This window comes from Onthophagus taurus, chromosome 7 (assembly GCF_036711975.1).
Source record: "Onthophagus taurus isolate NC chromosome 7, IU_Otau_3.0, whole genome shotgun sequence".
In the NCBI taxonomy this organism is placed as follows: Eukaryota; Metazoa; Arthropoda; class Insecta; order Coleoptera; family Scarabaeidae; genus Onthophagus; species Onthophagus taurus.
Window position 1 is genome coordinate 1,710,428 of NC_091972.1, and position 20,060 is coordinate 1,730,487.

The following is a 20,060-nucleotide window of genomic DNA, read 5'->3' on the forward strand; positions in this document are numbered from 1 at the left end:
GAAATCACCTTGTTTATTATTTGATAATTTTGACATCAAAACTGTTACCATGGTTACATTAAAATATCCATTATTAAAATTAATTTATTATTTACATTTCTAACAATAAAAGAATTGAATTGAAATATTTATTTTTCTAAAGATAAAGATTTTACAGTAAAATTGTTGAGAGATAACCTTGAATTGATTATAATTTGAAACGTCAACAAAATACACAACACAGATGGCAGCACTAACCAAAAGAATTTAAATTACGTGTCAAACTTTGTGAAATTGATTACAATTTTTTAGCATAAATATATTATTTCAGCACAAATTTTATTATTGCATCAACGAAACCATGCTCAAAGCGGTTATACTTATCGGAGGTCCTCAAAAAGGTAAATTATTAAAACTTAACCTAAAAATTTTTTATGTTTATAAAATCGTTTTTAGGAACAAGATTTAGGCCTTTATCTCTGGATATACCGAAACCCCTGTTTCCGGTAGCTGGTCTTCCGTTAATTCAACACCATATTGAAGCCTGTTTGGCTGTTAAAGACTTGAAAGAAATATTGTTGATCGGGTTTTATCCGCCCAGTCAAATTGAGCCTTTTATTAATGATGTTCAACATTATTATAGCGTTAATATCCGGTATATAATTTCAATTTGGTTATGTTGTTATTGTTAATTTTTTTTTAAAAGATATTTGCAAGAATTTACTGCGTTAGGAACTGCAGGAAGTTTATATCATTTTCGAGATCAAATCCGGTTTGGAAACCCACATGCATTTTTTGTGATGAATGGAGACGTTTGCGCTGATTTCCCACTTGATGACTTATACGAATTTCATAAAAGCAAAGGAGATAATGCTTTGGTAACTGTGATGAGTACAGAAGCTACGAGGCAACAATCTTTGAACTATGGATGTTTAGTAACAGATAAAACTACTCATGAAGTATCTCATTATGTTGAAAAACCAAGTTCTTATGTTTCCACTTTAATCAGTTGTGGAATTTATGTGTTTTCAATGGAAATTTTTCAAGCTATTGGCGAAGCATTTAATGTGAAACAACAAGAATATTACAGGTTTCTTTTTTGCTTTAATTTATTTTTATTTTTTTAATATTTTTTTAATTATAGGAATGGAAATGGAAATAAAGCTGGTTATATGCAACTTGAGCAAGAAATTTTAGCCCCTTTAGCAGGAACAGGGAAAATATTTACTTATCAAGTGTCTAGATGGTGGTCTCAATTAAAAACAGCTGGGTCAGCTATTTATGCAAATCGACATTATCTCCAACTTTATAGGAATACACATCCTGAAAGATTGGCTCATTTACATGCATCAGGAGATCAAAATCCTCACTGTCACATAACTCCAGATGTTTATATTCATCCTACAGCAGTGATTCATCCTACAGCAGTGGTAACTCATATTTAAGCTGTATATCTCTTCTCAGCCATAATTTATATTCTTAATATTATTTTTAGTTGGGTCCCAATGTGAGTATAGGTCCAGATGTGGTAATTGGTCCAGGAGTTCGCGTGCGTGAAAGTATAATTTTGGCAAATGCTCACATAGAAGATCACAGTTTAATCCTTCACAGTATTATAGGAAGAAATTCAAAGGTTGGAAAATGGGCTAGAGTTGAAGGAACCCCATCTGACCCAGATCCAAATAAACCATTTGCAAAAATGGAAAATCCCGTTTTGTTTAATAATGATGGACGATTAAATCCATCAATAACAATCCTCGGTACACACATTTTGTTATTAATAATTTCTATTTTAATGATTTATATTTTTAGGGTGTTATGTGAGTGTAAAACAGGAAACGATCCTATTAAACTCGATTGTTTTACCTAATAAGGAGTTAAGTCGCAGTTTTAAAAACGAAATTATCCTTTAAAACGATTTTTATTGCGCACAATTACAAGAGTAAATATTTCGTAATCAAATATATTCTTTATTTATAACGTTTTTCTTGTTCTTAACAATGAGAAGAAACTATAATCCATTGGATACGTACCTTATATTCTAATAAATGATTTTTGTTTTTTTATTTTTTGTTCTTGATTTAAACCAAATGATGTACTAACATTAAAAAATCAATATTTTTTGAGTTTCTTAGTAGCGTTTCCCAATTGAATATCTAAATCTGGGCCAAGTGCCTTTAACAATGGATGCTTACTGTAACTTCCAAATAATGTTGTTAATAAAGCTACACCATATCCAGTTGCGCGTTCACCCTAAATAAAAAGGTTGAAAATTATAACATTAAAAGTTATTAATAAAAAAATAACTTACACAATGAACTGGCGCAGCCATATCAACATGAACCCAAACACCAGAATAATCAAATCCTAAATGCGCAGCAATAAACAATCCAGCACACGAAGATTGAGCGTTATTTCGATCAGCCACGGAATTTTTCATATCAGCAACAGCAGAAGCAAACTCAGAGAAATGCAACTCTGGGCAATAGGGAATTGGAAATACCAAATCTCCCGAAGCTTGCCCAGCGTGCATTGTGTAATCCTCCCAATCAGCGCTGTTAGTAAGTACAGCAGCATGATATTTTCCTGTAGCAACGGCCTGAGCACCTGTTAAAGTAGCCATATCAAGGATTATGTTTGCCTTTAAATCGCGTTGAGCATAAACGACGCCGTCCGACAAAACTAAGCGACCTTCAGCATCTGTGTTGTTAATTTCAACAGTACGACCAGAGTATAATTTATGGATATCATCAGGTCTAAGAAAAATAAAAAAAAATCATCAATATTACTACAATAAACAGACTTTAGGCACTAAATGTTTACCGCGTTGCTTGAGGCCCAACTGAGTTTTCTGCCAAACAAAACACAGCATGGAGATTTTGAGTAAAATTCGCTTTAACAGCGGCGTGAAATGCGCCTAAAATTCCAGCAGCTCCTCCACAATCTCGTTTCATCCCTGGCATTGCGGTCTAATCAAAATTTAATCAAAAAAAATCTTAATAAAATGACAAAAGTTGCTATTTATTAATATACAGGATGTCTCATGTAACAAGGTTCTACTATTCGTAGAGATTTGAAAATTTGGTAGCATGGATTCTTTATTCGATCTAAAATATTTTCAAGATGGCCGCCACTTCCGGTCTACCGGAAGTAGACCATTAATTCGTTATTTTAAACGGAATGCTGTAGTTTTTATTAAACCGTTTACTTGTAAGTAAAAAAATAGGTTGACTTTGAAAAGTTATTAAATTTCAACATGCTCTTTGAAACCCCATATCTCAGCCAATGTTTATTCAAAAAAGATCTACATTGGCACGATTACTCTTCAGATGCTGTCAAATAGATTGTCATTTATTGTATCGGAGTATCTTCTACAGGATGGTCAAAAATTGAATTACTGTTTCTCCATATTGAATGGCGAGAAAGTTGAAAATTTTAAATGTAACGCCCCATATTTTTTTAGCTTATCAGAAAGGGAATTTAATTCTCTACAAATTATCTATAAACATTCCTATACCTATTTATTGTAGTTTGGCTCATATTGGGAAATTTATTAAAACATGCACGAAATGCAGGTTTTTTTATTAGAAAGCTATGGAATTTTGACAGTTTTAGGTCCATGTTTGTATTATTGTTGTCATTAGTTACATTTGACGACGGGTGTAAAGCCGTGTGTCCACTAGCAAGTCACTTGCGGAAGAACTTCTGCAAGTATTTGCTGAAGTGTTTCCACTCAAACCGAAACTTACGGAAGTCTGCTTCCAGAAGTAGTTTGTAGAAGTTATCACGACGAACTTGCTGCAAGAAATTGCAGACGTGTTTCCACACAATGTGAGTACAGCTTGCAGTAGTTTGCTTTTTTTACGAATGACAGTATAAAAATGTCTTGTGGAAAAATAAGATTAGCAGCTGCCATCGCAGCATATTTAATTAAAAAGAAACAAATTAAAAAAAAAACAAAAAGAAGTGTTTGGGTAAAAAATTGGATGCTGCTTAAATCAACGCGCCGATTTAAGTTTCCAAAATACATTACTTGAAGAATTGCGGACCGAAGACTCCATGCAACTGAAAAATTTCCTGGAAATATCTAATGATGATTTTGAATACATTTTATCTTTAATTCAAACAAGTATTCAAAAGCAGGATACTAAAATGAGATTGGCTATACCTCCCAAAGACCGGCTTTTAATTACTCTTCGATTTTTGGCAACATGTAAGAAAAAAAACAAGAAAAACGATTATATCTCCGTATTTTCTTATTCTTACCAAATTATCCTCAGTTTCTTTGGGTACATGAGATGACGTCATGTATTTCATGTCATTATAAAACTCCCACTTGCTAACATATACATCATCAGTACTTTGGCCACTTTTTTTTTTCTTTTCTTTGTTTACTTCTTGACCAAACTGTGTTCGGAGGTTGTGCAATTTCCTTTTGACCTCTTCTTCGGGTGCGTCTATATCATTGGCTATTGCCTTTAAAGCATTTTGTTTTTTAATTTTATTCTTATAGTCTTTTGAGGACGTGTCCCATAATTCAGGATAACTTTCTTGTTTTTCAATTGCCAAATGTGTTTTTTCACTACTCCAAACGAATTTATTTTTGTCCATTTTTATAAATTTTGAAAAAAACTCAAAAAAAAACACAAAACAAAACTGAAAACAGAAGAGAATACCACAAACCGTTTACTCACGTATACCCGACTTCTTCTTTAAGTCTTCAAAACACTTGTAGTTCACAGCAAGTCGTTCAAGTTACTTCCAGCAAGCAACAAACACGTGTTTCCACATAATTGCTGCAAGTAACTTCTGCAAGCCGTGACTTCTGGAAGTCGACTTCTAATACGTGTTTACACGACAAAAACTTCTGGAAGTCGCTTCTGGAAGGCTTAAGTCATTGAACATCATGGCAGATTATTCCAACGGTGATATTTGAAATTTATTTTGTATTGATGGCGAATGTAATAAAATTTTAGACAGGACGTGTCGAACACATGATCAAAAAATTGATTAAGATTTTCTTAGTTTTGGACATATCGAGACCAAAAGAAACCGCATATTTCCGGTCACCAGTGATGAAGACAACGAAATAAATATTTTATCGTACTTTATTGCATTTTCAAATTCAATTTAATAACAAATTTATATTATTATCCAAATCTAATTTTTGTCATTAATTTTTTGTATTAATTGTTTCATTTATTTGATATTCTGTTTGTTATTTTTGGTAAGTAAAAGCTAGTAAACTAAAAGATTATCAATCGTAGTTAATAGTACAAATAATAATAGACATAAATTAAACGAAAAACTGTCAAAATGTCATGGCCTTCTAATAAAAATACAAACGGTTTCCTGCATGTTTTGATAAATTTCCCAATATGAGACAAACTACAATAAATAGGTATAGAAATGTTTACAGATAAATTGTAGAGAATTAAATTCCCTTTCGGATAGGCTAATAAAATACGGGGCGTTCCATTTAGAATTTTCGACTTTCTTGCGGTTGAATATGGAGAAACGGTAACCCAATTTATGACCACCTGTATAAGATACTCTGATACAGCAAATGACAATCTATTTGACAACATCTGAAGAGTAAACGTGGCAATTTAGAGCTTTTTTGAATGAACGTTAGCTGGGATATGAGATTTTAAAAAGCATGGTGAAAATTGTCAAAAAGAACTTTAAATTAAAATAACTCGACGTTAAGTACCAATAACTTTTATGAAAGTCAACATATTTTTTTACGTTCGATTAAAAGGTGTAATAAAAACCATAACATTCCATTTAAAATAACGAAGTATTGGACCGGAAGTGGCAGACATCTTGAAAATATTTTAGATCGAAAGTTCCGAATGAACAACCCATGCTACCAAAATTTCAAAACTGTACGAATAGTGGAACTTAATAAAGTTCTAACGAACGAGTTACGTGAGACACCTGTATATGGGACTAGTTTTGGGCTAAATGTCCATTTTCAGCCAAATCTATACGCACAACATAGAAAACATTATACAAAAACCCGCTTAATATGATCATTGCTTACTTACTGTCAAAAAGGAACTAATGGTAAAAAATATCTTGGGTTAAAATTTTTACTACAGGGTGTGGCAACATAACTTCCTTTTTTCAAAACTTAATAAAACCTATTGCATGAATCAGAAAATTTGTATTTGCTTTTTATAATGTAGGCACAAACATAAAGTTTTAACACATTATCCATATACTGAGTAAACCGATTTCTGGCGTTTGTCATGACTCTTGCCAGTATAGCAGGGATTATGTTGGCAATTTCTTCCTGGATGTTGGTCAAATCTTGTAGGGTCCTTGGACGGTACACATAAACACGGGATGTCAAAAAAACCTCATAGAAAAAAATCACAAGGAGCCAAATCGCCCAACAGCCACCATGCTCTTGAAGTTTGAGCTGTTGCACCGTCTTGTTGGAACCAAATGTCCCCTAAGTCCAACTCATCTAGTTCTCTATGTTCTCAAGTGTTCTAATGGGCCGAGGGACTCCAGTTCTTCGTCTTGCAGTTTGCCTGAACGTAGTGACCCACGTAACAAATGATTTCCGATCCGGTACAGGGGCTAAATTAAAGCGACTCCGAAAGGCGCACTGGGTTGCGATCACAGAATATTCGTTCGAAAAGTAGGCCTCAACGGGAAATGCATGCTCTTCACTGATTTAACGCATGATGGCGCCTGAACTTTGTCGGAACAAAACTTTATAGTCCATGCTCTCGAACGAGACTACTAGCACTCCGCTACGATATCAACCAACTAAATGGCGCACATTTCAAAAAAGGAAGTTATGTTGCCGCACCCTGTATAATAATGAACGATAAAAATCCTTTTAAGAAACATACAGTGTGTCCCCGGATAGGTGAAACGACTCTTATAAAAGGTAAAATTTTTTCGATATTAATTGTCATCTTTTGGGGTTTAGCCCTGCTTGATTAACGACTAATTTTGAACATATTATCAATTATTAAAAAACAAGTGAGCCTTGACAGTGAAAGAAAAACTCTTTTTGTGGCAGGTAAAGTACCATTTCTGTTTATAGTACGTGAAAGTGTTACTAAGAAGTTTTGTTCAGAATGAAAAACTATGGGCATATGCAAATTTTCGGATTGATCGGCCTACTTTGAAAAAATCCATATCAAACAATTTTATTTCTAACAAAGACTGCCATGGAAAAACAAAATTGCTTTCCTGTCACTGTTAATCTCTCAAACTGTAATTTAGTAAACTTAAAGTGTTTTTTAAACAGAATGTTAACATTACAGGAAAAAGTTTACGTGATTCAGTGTTATGGAACCGGGAAAAAACCGATTATTGCTTTATTTTGTGAAAAATTTCCAAATACTGCAATTAAAAGAGGTACTTGTTGGCGTTTAATCAAAAGATTTCTTACAGCAGGAAGTATTCACTCTAAGAAAAAAAAATTATGATGAAACTGATTAACTATGATCAACTGTTTTCCTTTGTGGGCGAACACACACTTAATTTCTTGTGAACATTTTCAGAACGGTTTGTTTATTTCTCCCTAATAATCTGAATCTCAAAACGAAAAGTCGTAATAAGGTACTATTGACGAAAATAATAAACAATAGGTTTTATCAAAGTAGGCTGATGAAAATTTGCGTATGGCCATAACTTTTCATTCTGAATAAAATTTCTTAGTAACATTTTACCATACTGTAAACAGAAAAGGTACTTTACCTGACACACAAGAAGTTTTAGCTTCAGTATCAACACTCACTTGTTTTTTAAAATTTGAAAATATGTTCAAAATTAGTCTTTAATCAAGCAGGCCTGAACCCCAAAAGATGACAGTTAATATCGAAAAAAATTTACATTTTATAAGAGTCGTTTCACCTATCCGGGGACACACTGTATATTCAAATGAACAAGATATAGTGACGATGTTTTGCGTTTGGGAGGGGAGTAAAGAATCGCTTCATGAATTTTTGATCTATTTGAACAACATTCAACAAAATTTATGATCATATACAGGTGTCTCACGTAACTGGTTCGTTAGAACTTTTTTAGGTTCCAGTATTCGTACAGTTTTGAAATTTTGGTAGTATGGGTTGTTCAGTCGGAACTTTCGATCTAAAATATTTTCAAGATGGCTGCCACTTCCGGTTTAACGGAAATAGACCATAACTTCGTTATTTTAAATGGAATGCTATAGTTTTTATTGTACCTTTTAATTGTACGTAAAAAAATATGTTGACTTTCATAAAAGTTATTGGTACCTAGCGTTTTTCGTTTTCGAGTTATTTTCATTTTAAGGTTTTTTTGGCAAATTTCACCATGCTCTTTAAAACCTTATATCCCAGCCAACGTTCATTCAAAAAAGCTCTAAATTGACACGATTACTCTTCAGAATTACCGTGTAGAGAATTAAATTCTCTTTCTGATAGGCTAAAAAAATATGGGGCGTTCCATTTAAAATTTTCGACTTTCTCGCCATTGAATATGGAGAAACACTAATTCAATTTTTGATCATTCTGTATAAGATACTCCGATACAACAAATGACAATCTGTTTGACAACATCTGAAGAGTAATCGTGCCAAAGTAGATCTTTTTGGAATGAACTTTGGCTGAGATATGGAGTTTTAAAGAGCATGTTGAAATTTACCAAAAAAAGTTTAAAACCAAAATAACTCGAAAACGAAAAACGCTAGGTACCAATAACATTTATCAAAGTCAACCTATTTTTTTACGTACAATTAAATTGTGTAATAAAAACTATAACATTCCATTTAAAATAGCGAAGTTATGGTCTACTTCCGGTAGACCGGAAGTGGCGGCCATCTTGAAAATATTTTAGATCGAAAGTTCCGAATGAACAACCCATGCTACCAAAATTTCAAATCTCTACGAATAGTGGAACCTGAAAAAGTTCTAACGAACCAGTTACGTGAGACATCCTGTATATTAATATAAATATGATTATGATATTTACAAGAAGCCAACAATAATACCCACAACCATACCATACAATTCTGCACATCCAATGAATCAAAAGCCTTCAAATTTTAGATTACTTTTTTCGACTTTGTGCGAAGAGAACAAGATAAAAGAATTTAATTACATTAAAACACTAGCATGTCAAAATGGGTTTCTGTTTTATATTATTTATTTGATTAATAGAATATTAAGAAAGACACATCCTTTATATAAAAAACCAGATAAAGAGACAAAGATTTACAAATCCATTCCATACAACAACATTTCTTATAATGCTAAACATATTTTTGATAAGTATAACTAACATCTCATTCGCTTTCTCAAATAGAACAAACCTACTTAACATTTTTTCAAATTATCATGAAGAAAATAAAAAAGATATTTTTAAGGAGAATGGAGTTCTGACTGTGATGGAAGTTATATTGATCAATCAAACAGGGCGAAGATTTGAAACCTGAATACATGACCAAAAAAATAACTCAAAAGTTTTTAACCATGGACTGGAAACAAGACATAGCATTAATTTTGAAGGTGCGACACTTTTACATAGATGTAATACAGGTTTGAAACTCGATTTCATAATATAATAAACTATAAACCTTTATTTTTGTACTTAAATAATCTGAATCTGTAAATTTCGCGCCACCAACAACGCTGAAAGTTTGTGTTTTAATTGTTTTCTTGCTTCTTTTTTGATGTTTTAAAGTGTTATTTTATAAAATCGATCGAGATAAACATAAATGTTGTTATTATATTATAGTAAAAATTTTAATCAAGATATTTTTTACCATTAATTCCTTTTTAATAGACAGTAAGTAAGCAATGATCATGTTAATTGGGTTTTTGTATAATGTTTTCTATGCTGTGCCTAGAAATTTGACTAAAGATGGGAATTTAGCCCAAAACTAGTTCCATACATATTAATAAATAGCAGTTTTTGTCGTTTTATTAATACTTAATTAACTTGAATATGGATACAAATATAAAAAAAAAATTTATTGGAAAATTTAAGATTTATACCTTTCCTTTGATGCTTAAACCACCAGTATCATAAACAATTCCTTTTCCAACCCATGCAACAGTTACAGTAGCACCTGGAGGAGTATAACTCAGTACTGCCAAAGCTGGGGGTGATGTTGCTGATTTTCCTACACCATAAATACCACCAAATCCTTTCTCACGGAGATCTTCTCCTCGAATGATATTAGGAGTAATGTTTAATCCTTTTCCAATGGTGGAAATTTCCTATAATTTATATTTTTATTATATTGCAATTCTATTTTATGAGTTGGTTAGTTAACCTGCAAAAATGCATCAACATTCATGTCACCGCAAGGAGCATCAACTATTCTGGCTGCTAAACGAACTCCAAAAGCAGCTTCCTCTAAAACCTGAAGTTCTTCTGCAGAAAGTTCAGGAAATTCGGAATTTTCTGAAAAGAATCAAAGTCAAAAATAGATAATGAAACTAAAAAAGATCTTACCCATCTCTTTATTAGGCATTATAATGAACTCAACAGTAACTGTAACTACATCTGCATAACCAGCTGATGTTTTCTTGCTGTACAATGGAAAAGCTCGAGCAACAGCACACGCACTAGCATAAACATCACTTCGTTCACAAAGAATCTAAACATAAAAAAATAATCTATATAGATAGAAGAAACCTTCAATGTTATATCTAAATTATTCTCACCACAATACTCTCATCTACTCCAACACTACAATTATGAATCAGTCTTGTTATAGCATGAGATCTTGAAGGTGTATTATGACGACTACACTTAACAGGCAACGCTGCCACAGTAGCCAAGTTTAAGTACAAAGAACAGGTGTCAGTAGGTGAAGGATGTAAACTAGGAATTGCTATTTTATAAACCTAAAAGAAAACAAATTAATGGAGAAAAATTGAGGCATTACTCTTTTTACCTCCTCAGAAACTCTTGGTTCAAGTTTGGTCTTAATCTCATTATAAGGAAGTTGTGCTAAATGCTTGAGTTGTCCAATAATGAGTACTGGTTTTTGTTGGGGATCTGTCTTGGACAAAGTGCCCGAAAACACCAATTTGGTGCTCATTGTTCTAAAAGAGCTCAAGTAAACGAGATGCGCTCTGTAACAAAAAAATTTTATCATGATTCATTGAAGAAAATTAAAAATAGAAATGATGAAAGGGCGGTAGTTTCGTATGTCGATTAATTTGCAATTTTAGATTAATTATGGTTGTTATTAATTAGGATTATACTTACTTTGATAATTTAACAAACGTCTGATTTAAAGAAAACGCTACTTCATTCTCTATCCGCCGACACTTCTAGGAAATTTATCCGTCAACCACGTACTAACTAGCCCGAAATTTTTATCTTTCATAAAATCAAAAAACCTAAAACGTTTAAAAACTACATTTATTGATTAATTATAGTTAAATGTAATTATCATTTCGAAATATATGTTCTGTATATACTAATAATCAAAAAAATATAACAATAACTTAAGGATTACTATAAAACTAATTTATCACGCTATTAGCTCATTTGAATTTTAGTATAAATTACATAACTTGGTAACAAAAATTTTTTTACAAAAATTTAATTAAACAATTACTAATAATATTAAACAACAATTGAAATGATTTATTATGATATTAGCATTGAACGTTTTAAGAAGTAATATAAAATAAAAAAAAAATTATTCGGAATTTGTGTTGACACCCTCGGTACTTAGTTAAGTTAATAATAAACATGGCTGTCCGGACTTTTGTAAACTGTTTATCAATTATTCTTATAGTGAATATATGCACAAGTAAGTTAATTAATTCCTTTCGAATATTTATTTACACTGTCCCCTAACATGATTTTAAGGCCCCAATTCGATACTCTATCTAACCTCAAAAAAATTGTTATTATACATTCCATTTATATTTCCAGGCGAATCTTTGTATCAACAAGTTCTACCTGATCACTTAGATAATCGGGAAAGTTATGATGAACACGAAGCTGGCGAACCGCCCCCTTACAGTTCTAAACATAATATCAGGCACAACTCTCTTCCAATGCGAGATATTGGAAAGGACAGGTTTAAGTGTTATTCATGTGAAGCTCCAAATTGTGAAGAAGAAACAATATGTCACGATGCTATACAATGTTGGAAATCCAGGATTAGAGAACACTCGGGTTAGTTTGTATAAAATTTTAAGATTTTTTTTATGAATTATTGAGATATATACATTTCTTTAGGTGAAGAAAGTGTAGCGAGAGGTTGTACAACTCGTGCAGATCAATTACCTATGATATGTAAAACATCATCAATAATTGGTCAACATAATAAACGGCACGCAGTAGGCCAATATCATGTAATATGCTGTGAAGGTGATTATTGTAATCAAGGAGAGTTTCCAGATATTGGAGAGTATCCTATTTCGGATGAGCTAAGTGTTTATTCCAAATCATTTTATATATTAAAACTTGGGGCCGCTATTCTTGGTCCAATACTTATTATGTCGGTGTTGGGCCTCATTTTCCTTTATCTTATGCGTCGCCTACATAAGCAAAGACTTAGGAATCAGACAAAATGCGATTTGGACACTTATTATAGTGGAGACGATCTTCTTAGGGCTACTGCAGCTGGTGACAGCACCCTCAGGGAGTACTTACAACATTCATTGACCTCTGGAAGTGGATCAGGATTACCATTATTAATTCAAAGGACTTTGGCAAAACATATTTCTTTGGTTGAGTGTATTGGAAAAGGACGATATGGTGAAGTATGGAGAGGAATTTGGCAAGGAGAAAGTATTGCTGTTAAAATATTTTTCTCAAGAGATGAAGCTAGTTGGAATAGGGAAACAGAGATTTATAGGTAAAAAGTTATAAACATTTGAGTAATATATATTTGGTTTTTATTTATTTTTAGTACTGTTTTAATACGTCATGAAAGTATTTTGGGTTACATTGGGTCTGATATGACGTCTCGAAATTCCTGTACACAATTGTGGCTCATTACACACTACCATGCGTTAGGGAGCCTTTATGATCATCTCAATAGGACACATTTAACTCACCAACAAATGTTACGAATTTGCATTTCCATAGCTAATGGACTTGTGCATTTACATTCTGAAATATATGGCACTCAAGTAAGATTAGACATTTTCTAATCATATTTTTATTTTCAATTTTAATATTTTAAATCAGGGAAAACCTGCAATAGCACACCGAGACATAAAAACGAAAAACATTCTTGTTAAAAGCAACGGAACCTGTGTTATAGCAGATTTTGGTTTAGCAGTTACACATACACAAGCCACAGACAGCTTAGATGTTGGATCGAATCCACGTGTTGGTACCAAAAGATATATGAGTCCAGAAGTATTAGATGAAACGTGAGAAAATAATTTATTTTAAAATTTGTTATGTTTAAATTATGTTTTGTGTTGTAGGATACGAATGGATTGTTTTGATGCTTTTAGAAGGGTGGATATTTATGCCCTTGGGCTTGTATATTGGGAGGTGTGTCGATGTACTTTAAGCAATGGCATTGCTGAGGAGTACAAACCACCATTTTTTGATGTTGTACCAAATGACCCCAGTTTTGAAGACATGCGAAAGGTCGTTTGTGTGGATCAACAAAGACCAAATTTACCCAATAGGTGGTTTAGTGATCCAGTAAGTTATTTTTCTATTCATATAGGGTGATTAACACGTTCATTGCCAGACTCGCGATATCGTATAGAAAAAACTATTAAAAAAAAATGACTTGGTCACCACACAAAGCTTCAATTTTCAGCTTGGCAATGAACGTGTTAAATAAAATGCTATTGTGAAGGTAAAGTTTAATCAGTTTGTGGATCATATAGAGGTTTAACCCTTTGTGTCCCAAGAAATCAAAAATTTTTAAACTTTGTGACAGAATCAGACAGAATTAAAACGCTATCAAAATACACTCAGTAAAGGCGTTTGGAATCAATTTTAACTAAATATGCAATCCCCCTATTTTTGCATATCTAATTAGTGTCAAAAAAGATGCTAATTCAAAAATTCCTGGAATCTGTGTTTATTGAAATTAAGAAATGAAATTTATTTTAAATTGAAGCTTAAACCTTTCTGTTTAAATCGATGTATAATAATTATTAATATTTTTAAAAAAATGTTGAAATAAAGCTGACATTTTCGTATAACCTAAAAGTGTCAAAAGAGATGCTAATTTAAAAATTCCTGGAAGCCGTATTTATTGAAATTAAGGAATGAAACTTATTTTAAATTAAAGCTCAACGCTTTCTCTTTAAAATGATGTATAATAATTGATGGGTTGGATTAGAAAAATATTAAGAAAAAAAATGTTGAAATAAAACTTACATTTTCGTATAACCTAAAAATATCAAAAAAGATGCTAATTTAAAAATTCCTGGAAGCCGTATTTATTGAAATTAATGAATGAAACTTATTTTAAATTAAAGCTCAAAGCTTTCTCTTTAAAATGATGTATAATAATTGATGGGTTGGATTGGAAAAATATTAAGAAAAAAAATGTTGAAATAAAACTTACATTTTCGTATAACCTAAAAATATCAAAAAAGATGCTAATTTAAAAATTCCTGAAAGTCGTATTTATTGAAATTAAGGAATGAAACTTATTTTAAATTAAAGCTCAAAGCTTTCTCTTTAAAATGATGTATAATAATTGATGGGTTGGATTGGAAAAATATTAAGAAAAAAAATGTTGAAATAAAACTTACATTTTCGTATAACCTAAAAATATCAAAAAAGATGCTAATTTAAAAATTCCTGGAAGCCGTATTTATTGAAATTAAGGAATGAAACTTATTTCAAATTAAAGCTCAAAGCTTTCTCTTTAAAATGATGTATAATAATTGATGGGTTGGATTGGAAAAATATTAAGAAAAAAAATGTTGAAATAAAACTTACATTTTCATATAACCTAAGAGTGTCAAAAAAGATGCTAATTTAAAAATTCCTGGAAGCCGTATTTATTGAAATTATGAAATGAAACTTATTTTAAATTAAAGCTCAAAGCTTTCTCTTTAAAATGATGTATAATAATTAGGGTACGGAACTTTTGTAACGGAACGATACGATTTACCCCCTCCACTTGTTCTCCTAGAAAACGAGTGGGTGGCGTCAAGTCAACTCGCCTAATCGGTTGTTGTGGACGACCGACAATCGGTTTATTACACGTCAGTGTCAACTGTCAGTACGATTTGAAAATATTAAAAAAACAATAATACGAACTCAAACAGAACTCCAAATTCCAATTAAAGGTAATTAAAGAAAGATAAAAAGCAAATTTGACGAAATTATGCGGATGAAAAGCGTCGAATACTGCACATTTGAACAACAGTGAAATCGTACTGACAGTTGACAATGTTGACATTGATGCGCAATAAATCGATCGTCGGTCGTCAACAACAACCGATCAGGTGAGTTGACTTGACGCCACCGACTCATTTTTTAGGAGAACAAGTGGAGGGGGTAAATCGTATCGTTCCGTTACAAAAGTTCCGGGCCCTAATAATAATTGATGGGTTGGATTGGAAAAATATTAAGAAAAAAAATGTTGAAATAAAACTTACATTTTCGTATAACCTAAAAATATCAAAAAAGATGCTAATTTAAAAATTCCTGGAAGCCGTATTTATTGAAATTAAGGAATGAAACTTATTTTAAATTAAAGCTCAAAGCTTTCTCTTTAAAATGATGTATAATAATTGATGGGTTGGATTGGAAAAATATTAAGAAAAAAAATGTTGAAATAAAACTTACATTTCCGTATAACCTAAGAGTGTCAAAAAAATGCTAATTTAAAAATGCCCCTAATAGATGACTACAGTTTAAAATGAGTGTTTCAAAGTACCGGTATTTTAGAGTACCGTCGGGACGCAAAGGGTTAATGTTTGTATGTTTAAAACATTTATTAATACTCTCTCTCTTTTGGTCTAAACCCATAAATGCTTAAGATATGGACCTTCAAATTTAAAATTTTTTTAAACATTTTCTATATGGTTTATCTAAGAAAGATAAAATTTGGCAAACTATGTAATATTATCATGAGAAATCGTTTCAGATTGCTTTTGAAAGTATCCAACCACAGGATCAATGCTATACAGGTGTCCCCAAAGATTATTTCCTTAAAACTTTCTTATTATATCATAAACCCTTAAAATTTCCAACTGACTCTAAAAGTCTATTTTATTTTAAAATTATTTTCACTCTTAGAAATTTTTGATTAGACGCATCGTTTTAGAGTTATTCACAAAAAGATACAACTTCGTCCATGAATTACTGTCATTAATTGTAGACGCCCATGAAAATAAATCGTAAGTAAAGCAATATGTCAAATTAATGATCATCAATAAAAAGTATTTTTTCTAAATACGCAGCATTAATAGTACATTTTTCCATCATAGTATGGCAAAACTGTACTCCCAGCAGATGATCAGCAATTTTTAATTCTTGTACTGTTGACAAGTGGTATGGATACAATTGCTGTTCGTGTCGCACACGCCAAGCCGTACTTTTAGACGTTCCAAAATGTCCGAACTATTGATATCAACAGTATATCAACAGTTATTTGCAATATCATCTCACCACTGCGTTAGCATTGCCTAAACACTCTCCTAATGTTAAAAGCATGGCAGTTTGCTCACTAAAACTGTAATTATTTGTCATTTTAAACAACTACTACTGACTAACGAAAGTTGAGTAATGATTTGACAGTAGACTGCCTAAGTCTGACGTCACAAAGGTGGGCGGAGCTTATACCGACTCCAAACAATTTCGTTGCTAACCACAGTTGCTAAGATAAAGCCATAAAACAGTCATTTAAAATGTCATCTAAAATGTCACTTAGTTTATTTTATTTTAACATTAATTGAAAAATTGCATATGTCGGTATAAGCTCCACCCATCTCTATGACGTCAAGTCTTAGGTTGTCTATAAACACCATATGCTAACGGTAAATCACCATAATGCAATTTTTTATTAGTGTTAAAATAAAATAAACTAAGTGATGACATTTCAACTGACATTTTTTGGCGATTTATCGTTAGCAACTGTGGTTAGCAGCGAAATTGTTTGCAGTCAGTATAAGCTCCGCCCATCTCTGTGACGTCAGACGTCATTTACAATTTGTTTTCATAGGCACCTACGATTAATGAAAACATTTCATAATTGAGGTTGTAGCTTTTTACGAATAACTCAAAAACGATGCTTCTAAACAAAAATTTTTAAGAATAAAAATAATTTTAAAATGACATAGACTTTTCGAATCAGTTGTAAAATTTAAGGATTTTAAGGACAGTCCTGTATAGCATTGATCCTGTGGCTGTTAAAATGATTAAAAATTTCTTAATTTTTACCATTTATGGGCTTTTATTTATATATCATTTTAACTCTAGTATTTATGATTAAAATTATGCCATGACTTACAGGAACAGCATGTACAGTTTTTATGGTTAACTAAAAGTTTATAATTTTCTGATGACAAACCAAACTTAACTTAACCTCACTTCCCTCCTTCACCAAGTATTTTGGAAACCCTTCCGTTATTATGTCCCCATATCTTTCCTCTCTTATCTGCGTCCTTCTCTCCTGTCTCTGGACGTCCCTATCCTTGTCGCTTACCTCCCCCACATCACCAACCCTTTCTTTCTTCTGTTATTTATCTCTGCCCCCGAATAACACGTCCTTTTGTAATATTCCCTCCTCTCTCCTTTACCATATATCTTCCCTTCCCTAACTTCCTTCCAAATCTCTCCCAGCATCCCGCAGTATGGTCTTCTATCTATCATTTCGTCATATTTAACTGCTCTTCTAGTCGTTTCCAACCTCATTTCTCTCGCCAGACCCACAACCCGATTCTGTACGTCCTGCCTCTTCCATCCCCAAACTTCCTCCCCATACATCATTGCACTCCTCACCAACCCATCAAACATAATCTTTCTTTTTCTGATATCCTTTCCAAACACTCTCTCACCCCATTCCCAGACTCCTTCACATGCGCCGCTACCTTGCTATCCTCCCTGAAGCTGTACCCCATTATTTTTTTATCTAAGTAATTAAATAAATTATTTCTTAATAGATTTTGTGTGGTATGGGAAAACTAATGAGAGAATGTTGGCATCAAAATCCACACGTAAGATTACCAGCATTAAGAATCAAAAAGACTCTACTTAAGTTGGGAAACAATAGTGACTGTGTTAATATTGAAGACATGGAGATTTGCGTCTGATCGTTGAAGTGCGTGCGCGCCTTCTGTCTGGTATAAATTTGAGTACAACATTTTTCTGGGCTGCCCTAATCCAAATACCCCTTTAGTATAGTGTGTACATAACGAGGGAATAACCAACGGTGGACGCGCGTCGACGCTCGGACGAAGATGACGATGAGGACGAAACGAGGTGCCAAATTTCTATAATTTTTCATTTTTTCAGTACATATCTCGGTTTTTACATTTTTCCCATAATATAGAGCGCGTCAAACAATTAATTATTATTTTAACGATACGTGTACAGTGCCATTTCTAAAAAAAAAAAACGGTCCGTTGTAAATATTAATTTGTACTAACGATTTGTACAGATTCCTTTTATTTATGTAAACGCGTTTTCTGTCTCCTCTTTTTCCTTTCATTTAATGGTGTAACACAAAGTTACGTCACAAGCTCAATTACATTTAAATTATTCACTTAGATTTATTTTTGATTTTATATTTAAGAAGTGCCTTAAAAATTAGTATGCTTACATTAAATTAATTAATCTCTTCGTTATTTAATAATGAAAATTAATATTTATCGTTCGACGTTTAAGTTCTATTTGAAATTATTTGGAATTTTTTTTTTTATTAATAAATAACTGATTTTTATATTAATTGCTTCGTCTTTTTAATTTAGTATGACGTAGTTTTGTGTTTAACTAAATTTTGGGAGATATACTCATCCTTAATGATTAATTACCAAAATTAGTTGTTGTTATACAGGCGTTTTGAAACTAAGTAGGATCTTAAAATATTGTGTTTAACAAAATAAGTCTTAACTGAAATGTAATAACTATGTTAAATCAGGATTTTCATTGTTATATCTTAAATATATCCTTTCTTTACGTTGACATTACGCAATGTGACCTTGAGGTTCCAAGAGGAGGTTCATGGAAGAGTAAGTAATAAACGAACTCTACTGTATCTATCATAATACAGAAATCTTGGTACTGGTCTCGAAGTATGCAAACTCTTCCGTTTTGAGACATTTATTACATACATAGAGGAAGAACTTTCTTGATAGCAACCTAATAACCAGAGGCACCTCCGAATCTGGTATCCTATTCCTCTTTTATTCTCCTACACTCCGCATTGGGAATATTAAATTATTTGTGCTACAACCCAACACCGAGTATAAAGAAGAAAATATGCAATCCATAGCGCAACAGGACAAGAATGTGGTGATTACAGTACCTAAACCCCATTAGGTCGTTGGTAGATTTCCTTTTATTTAAAAATGTTACAAAGAACAGCTCCAGAATACTCCACGGGATATATTCCTTGAATCATTAGTTAAGACTTATTTTGTTTAATCATCTTATTTATTAAGAATAGAATTTTCATCAGTATCATTTACAATTTTACCTATATCATATCGGTTGGAACTGCGGTTCTAAATTGTAAATATTAATTTCCAAAAAACATTTTCAGTTTGTAACAAAATTACAAATAAATAGTTAACAAAACGGTCAAAATTAAAAACGAATTTATTGGATTGTAAAATGTTATTTTTGCATTATTAAGAGGCAGAACGGTTGTCCATGATTTCGTTTTGTGATTTGATCGGTTTGTATTCTGTATTATTAATCATTTAAGTGTCGTGACAGGATCAACACCAGATATAATAATAAACTAGCGTAATAATAATTATTATTATTATCGAACATATTTGTAGACTAAAAAGGCGACATGAATGTTTACATAAAAATACAACAAACATACTGAATACAATCATATGAAAATAGTATTAACAAACTAAGTACTTTATTATTTAACGGGGAAAAGACTTTCGTATCTTTGAAAAAGAACGAACGGTAATTGGATGTTAGAACAT

At 32.1% G+C, this 20,060-nt stretch overlaps 4 protein-coding genes across 5 annotated transcripts in view; 3 read left to right on the forward strand and 1 right to left on the reverse strand.

The window, feature by feature from the left end:
* Positions 1–20,060, forward strand: part of LOC111417432 (chromosome bows) — a 142,738-nt gene that overhangs the window by 111,486 nt on the left and 11,192 nt on the right. The window lies entirely within an intron of this gene.
* LOC111421797 (GDP-mannose pyrophosphorylase A) lies at positions 252–2,045 on the forward strand. Its single transcript, XM_023054990.2, has 6 exons — positions 252–380; positions 436–634; positions 686–1,069; positions 1,124–1,409; positions 1,475–1,739; positions 1,792–2,045. Exons 1-6 carry the CDS (start codon positions 341–343, stop codon positions 1,890–1,892), a joined length of 1,275 nt encoding a protein of 424 aa, XP_022910758.2. The 5' UTR covers positions 252–340; the 3' UTR covers positions 1,893–2,045.
* On the reverse strand, positions 1,882–11,480 carry LOC111421796 (granny smith). The gene is made up of 9 exons (XM_023054988.2): positions 11,209–11,480; positions 10,892–11,072; positions 10,659–10,841; positions 10,447–10,591; positions 10,265–10,395; positions 9,984–10,208; positions 2,803–2,948; positions 2,291–2,735; positions 1,882–2,232 (listed from the first exon to the last, which is right to left on the reverse strand). Exons 2-9 carry the CDS (start codon positions 11,036–11,038, stop codon positions 2,092–2,094), a joined length of 1,563 nt encoding a protein of 520 aa, XP_022910756.2. The 5' UTR covers positions 11,039–11,072; positions 11,209–11,480; the 3' UTR covers positions 1,882–2,091.
* Positions 11,503–18,381, forward strand: LOC111421795 (type I BMP receptor saxophone). Of its 2 annotated transcripts, XM_071197753.1 has the most exons (8): positions 11,503–11,761; positions 11,887–12,132; positions 12,196–12,817; positions 12,872–13,094; positions 13,153–13,340; positions 13,398–13,623; positions 18,057–18,236; positions 18,293–18,381. In XM_071197753.1, the coding sequence occupies exons 1-7, from the start codon at positions 11,701–11,703 to the stop codon at positions 18,204–18,206; spliced, it is 1,716 nt and encodes a 571-aa protein (XP_071053854.1). In that variant the 5' UTR covers positions 11,503–11,700; the 3' UTR covers positions 18,207–18,236; positions 18,293–18,381. The 2 variants fall into 2 exon arrangements, with proteins under 2 accessions (XP_071053854.1, XP_071053853.1); XM_071197752.1 differs by having other exon boundaries at positions 18,057–18,298.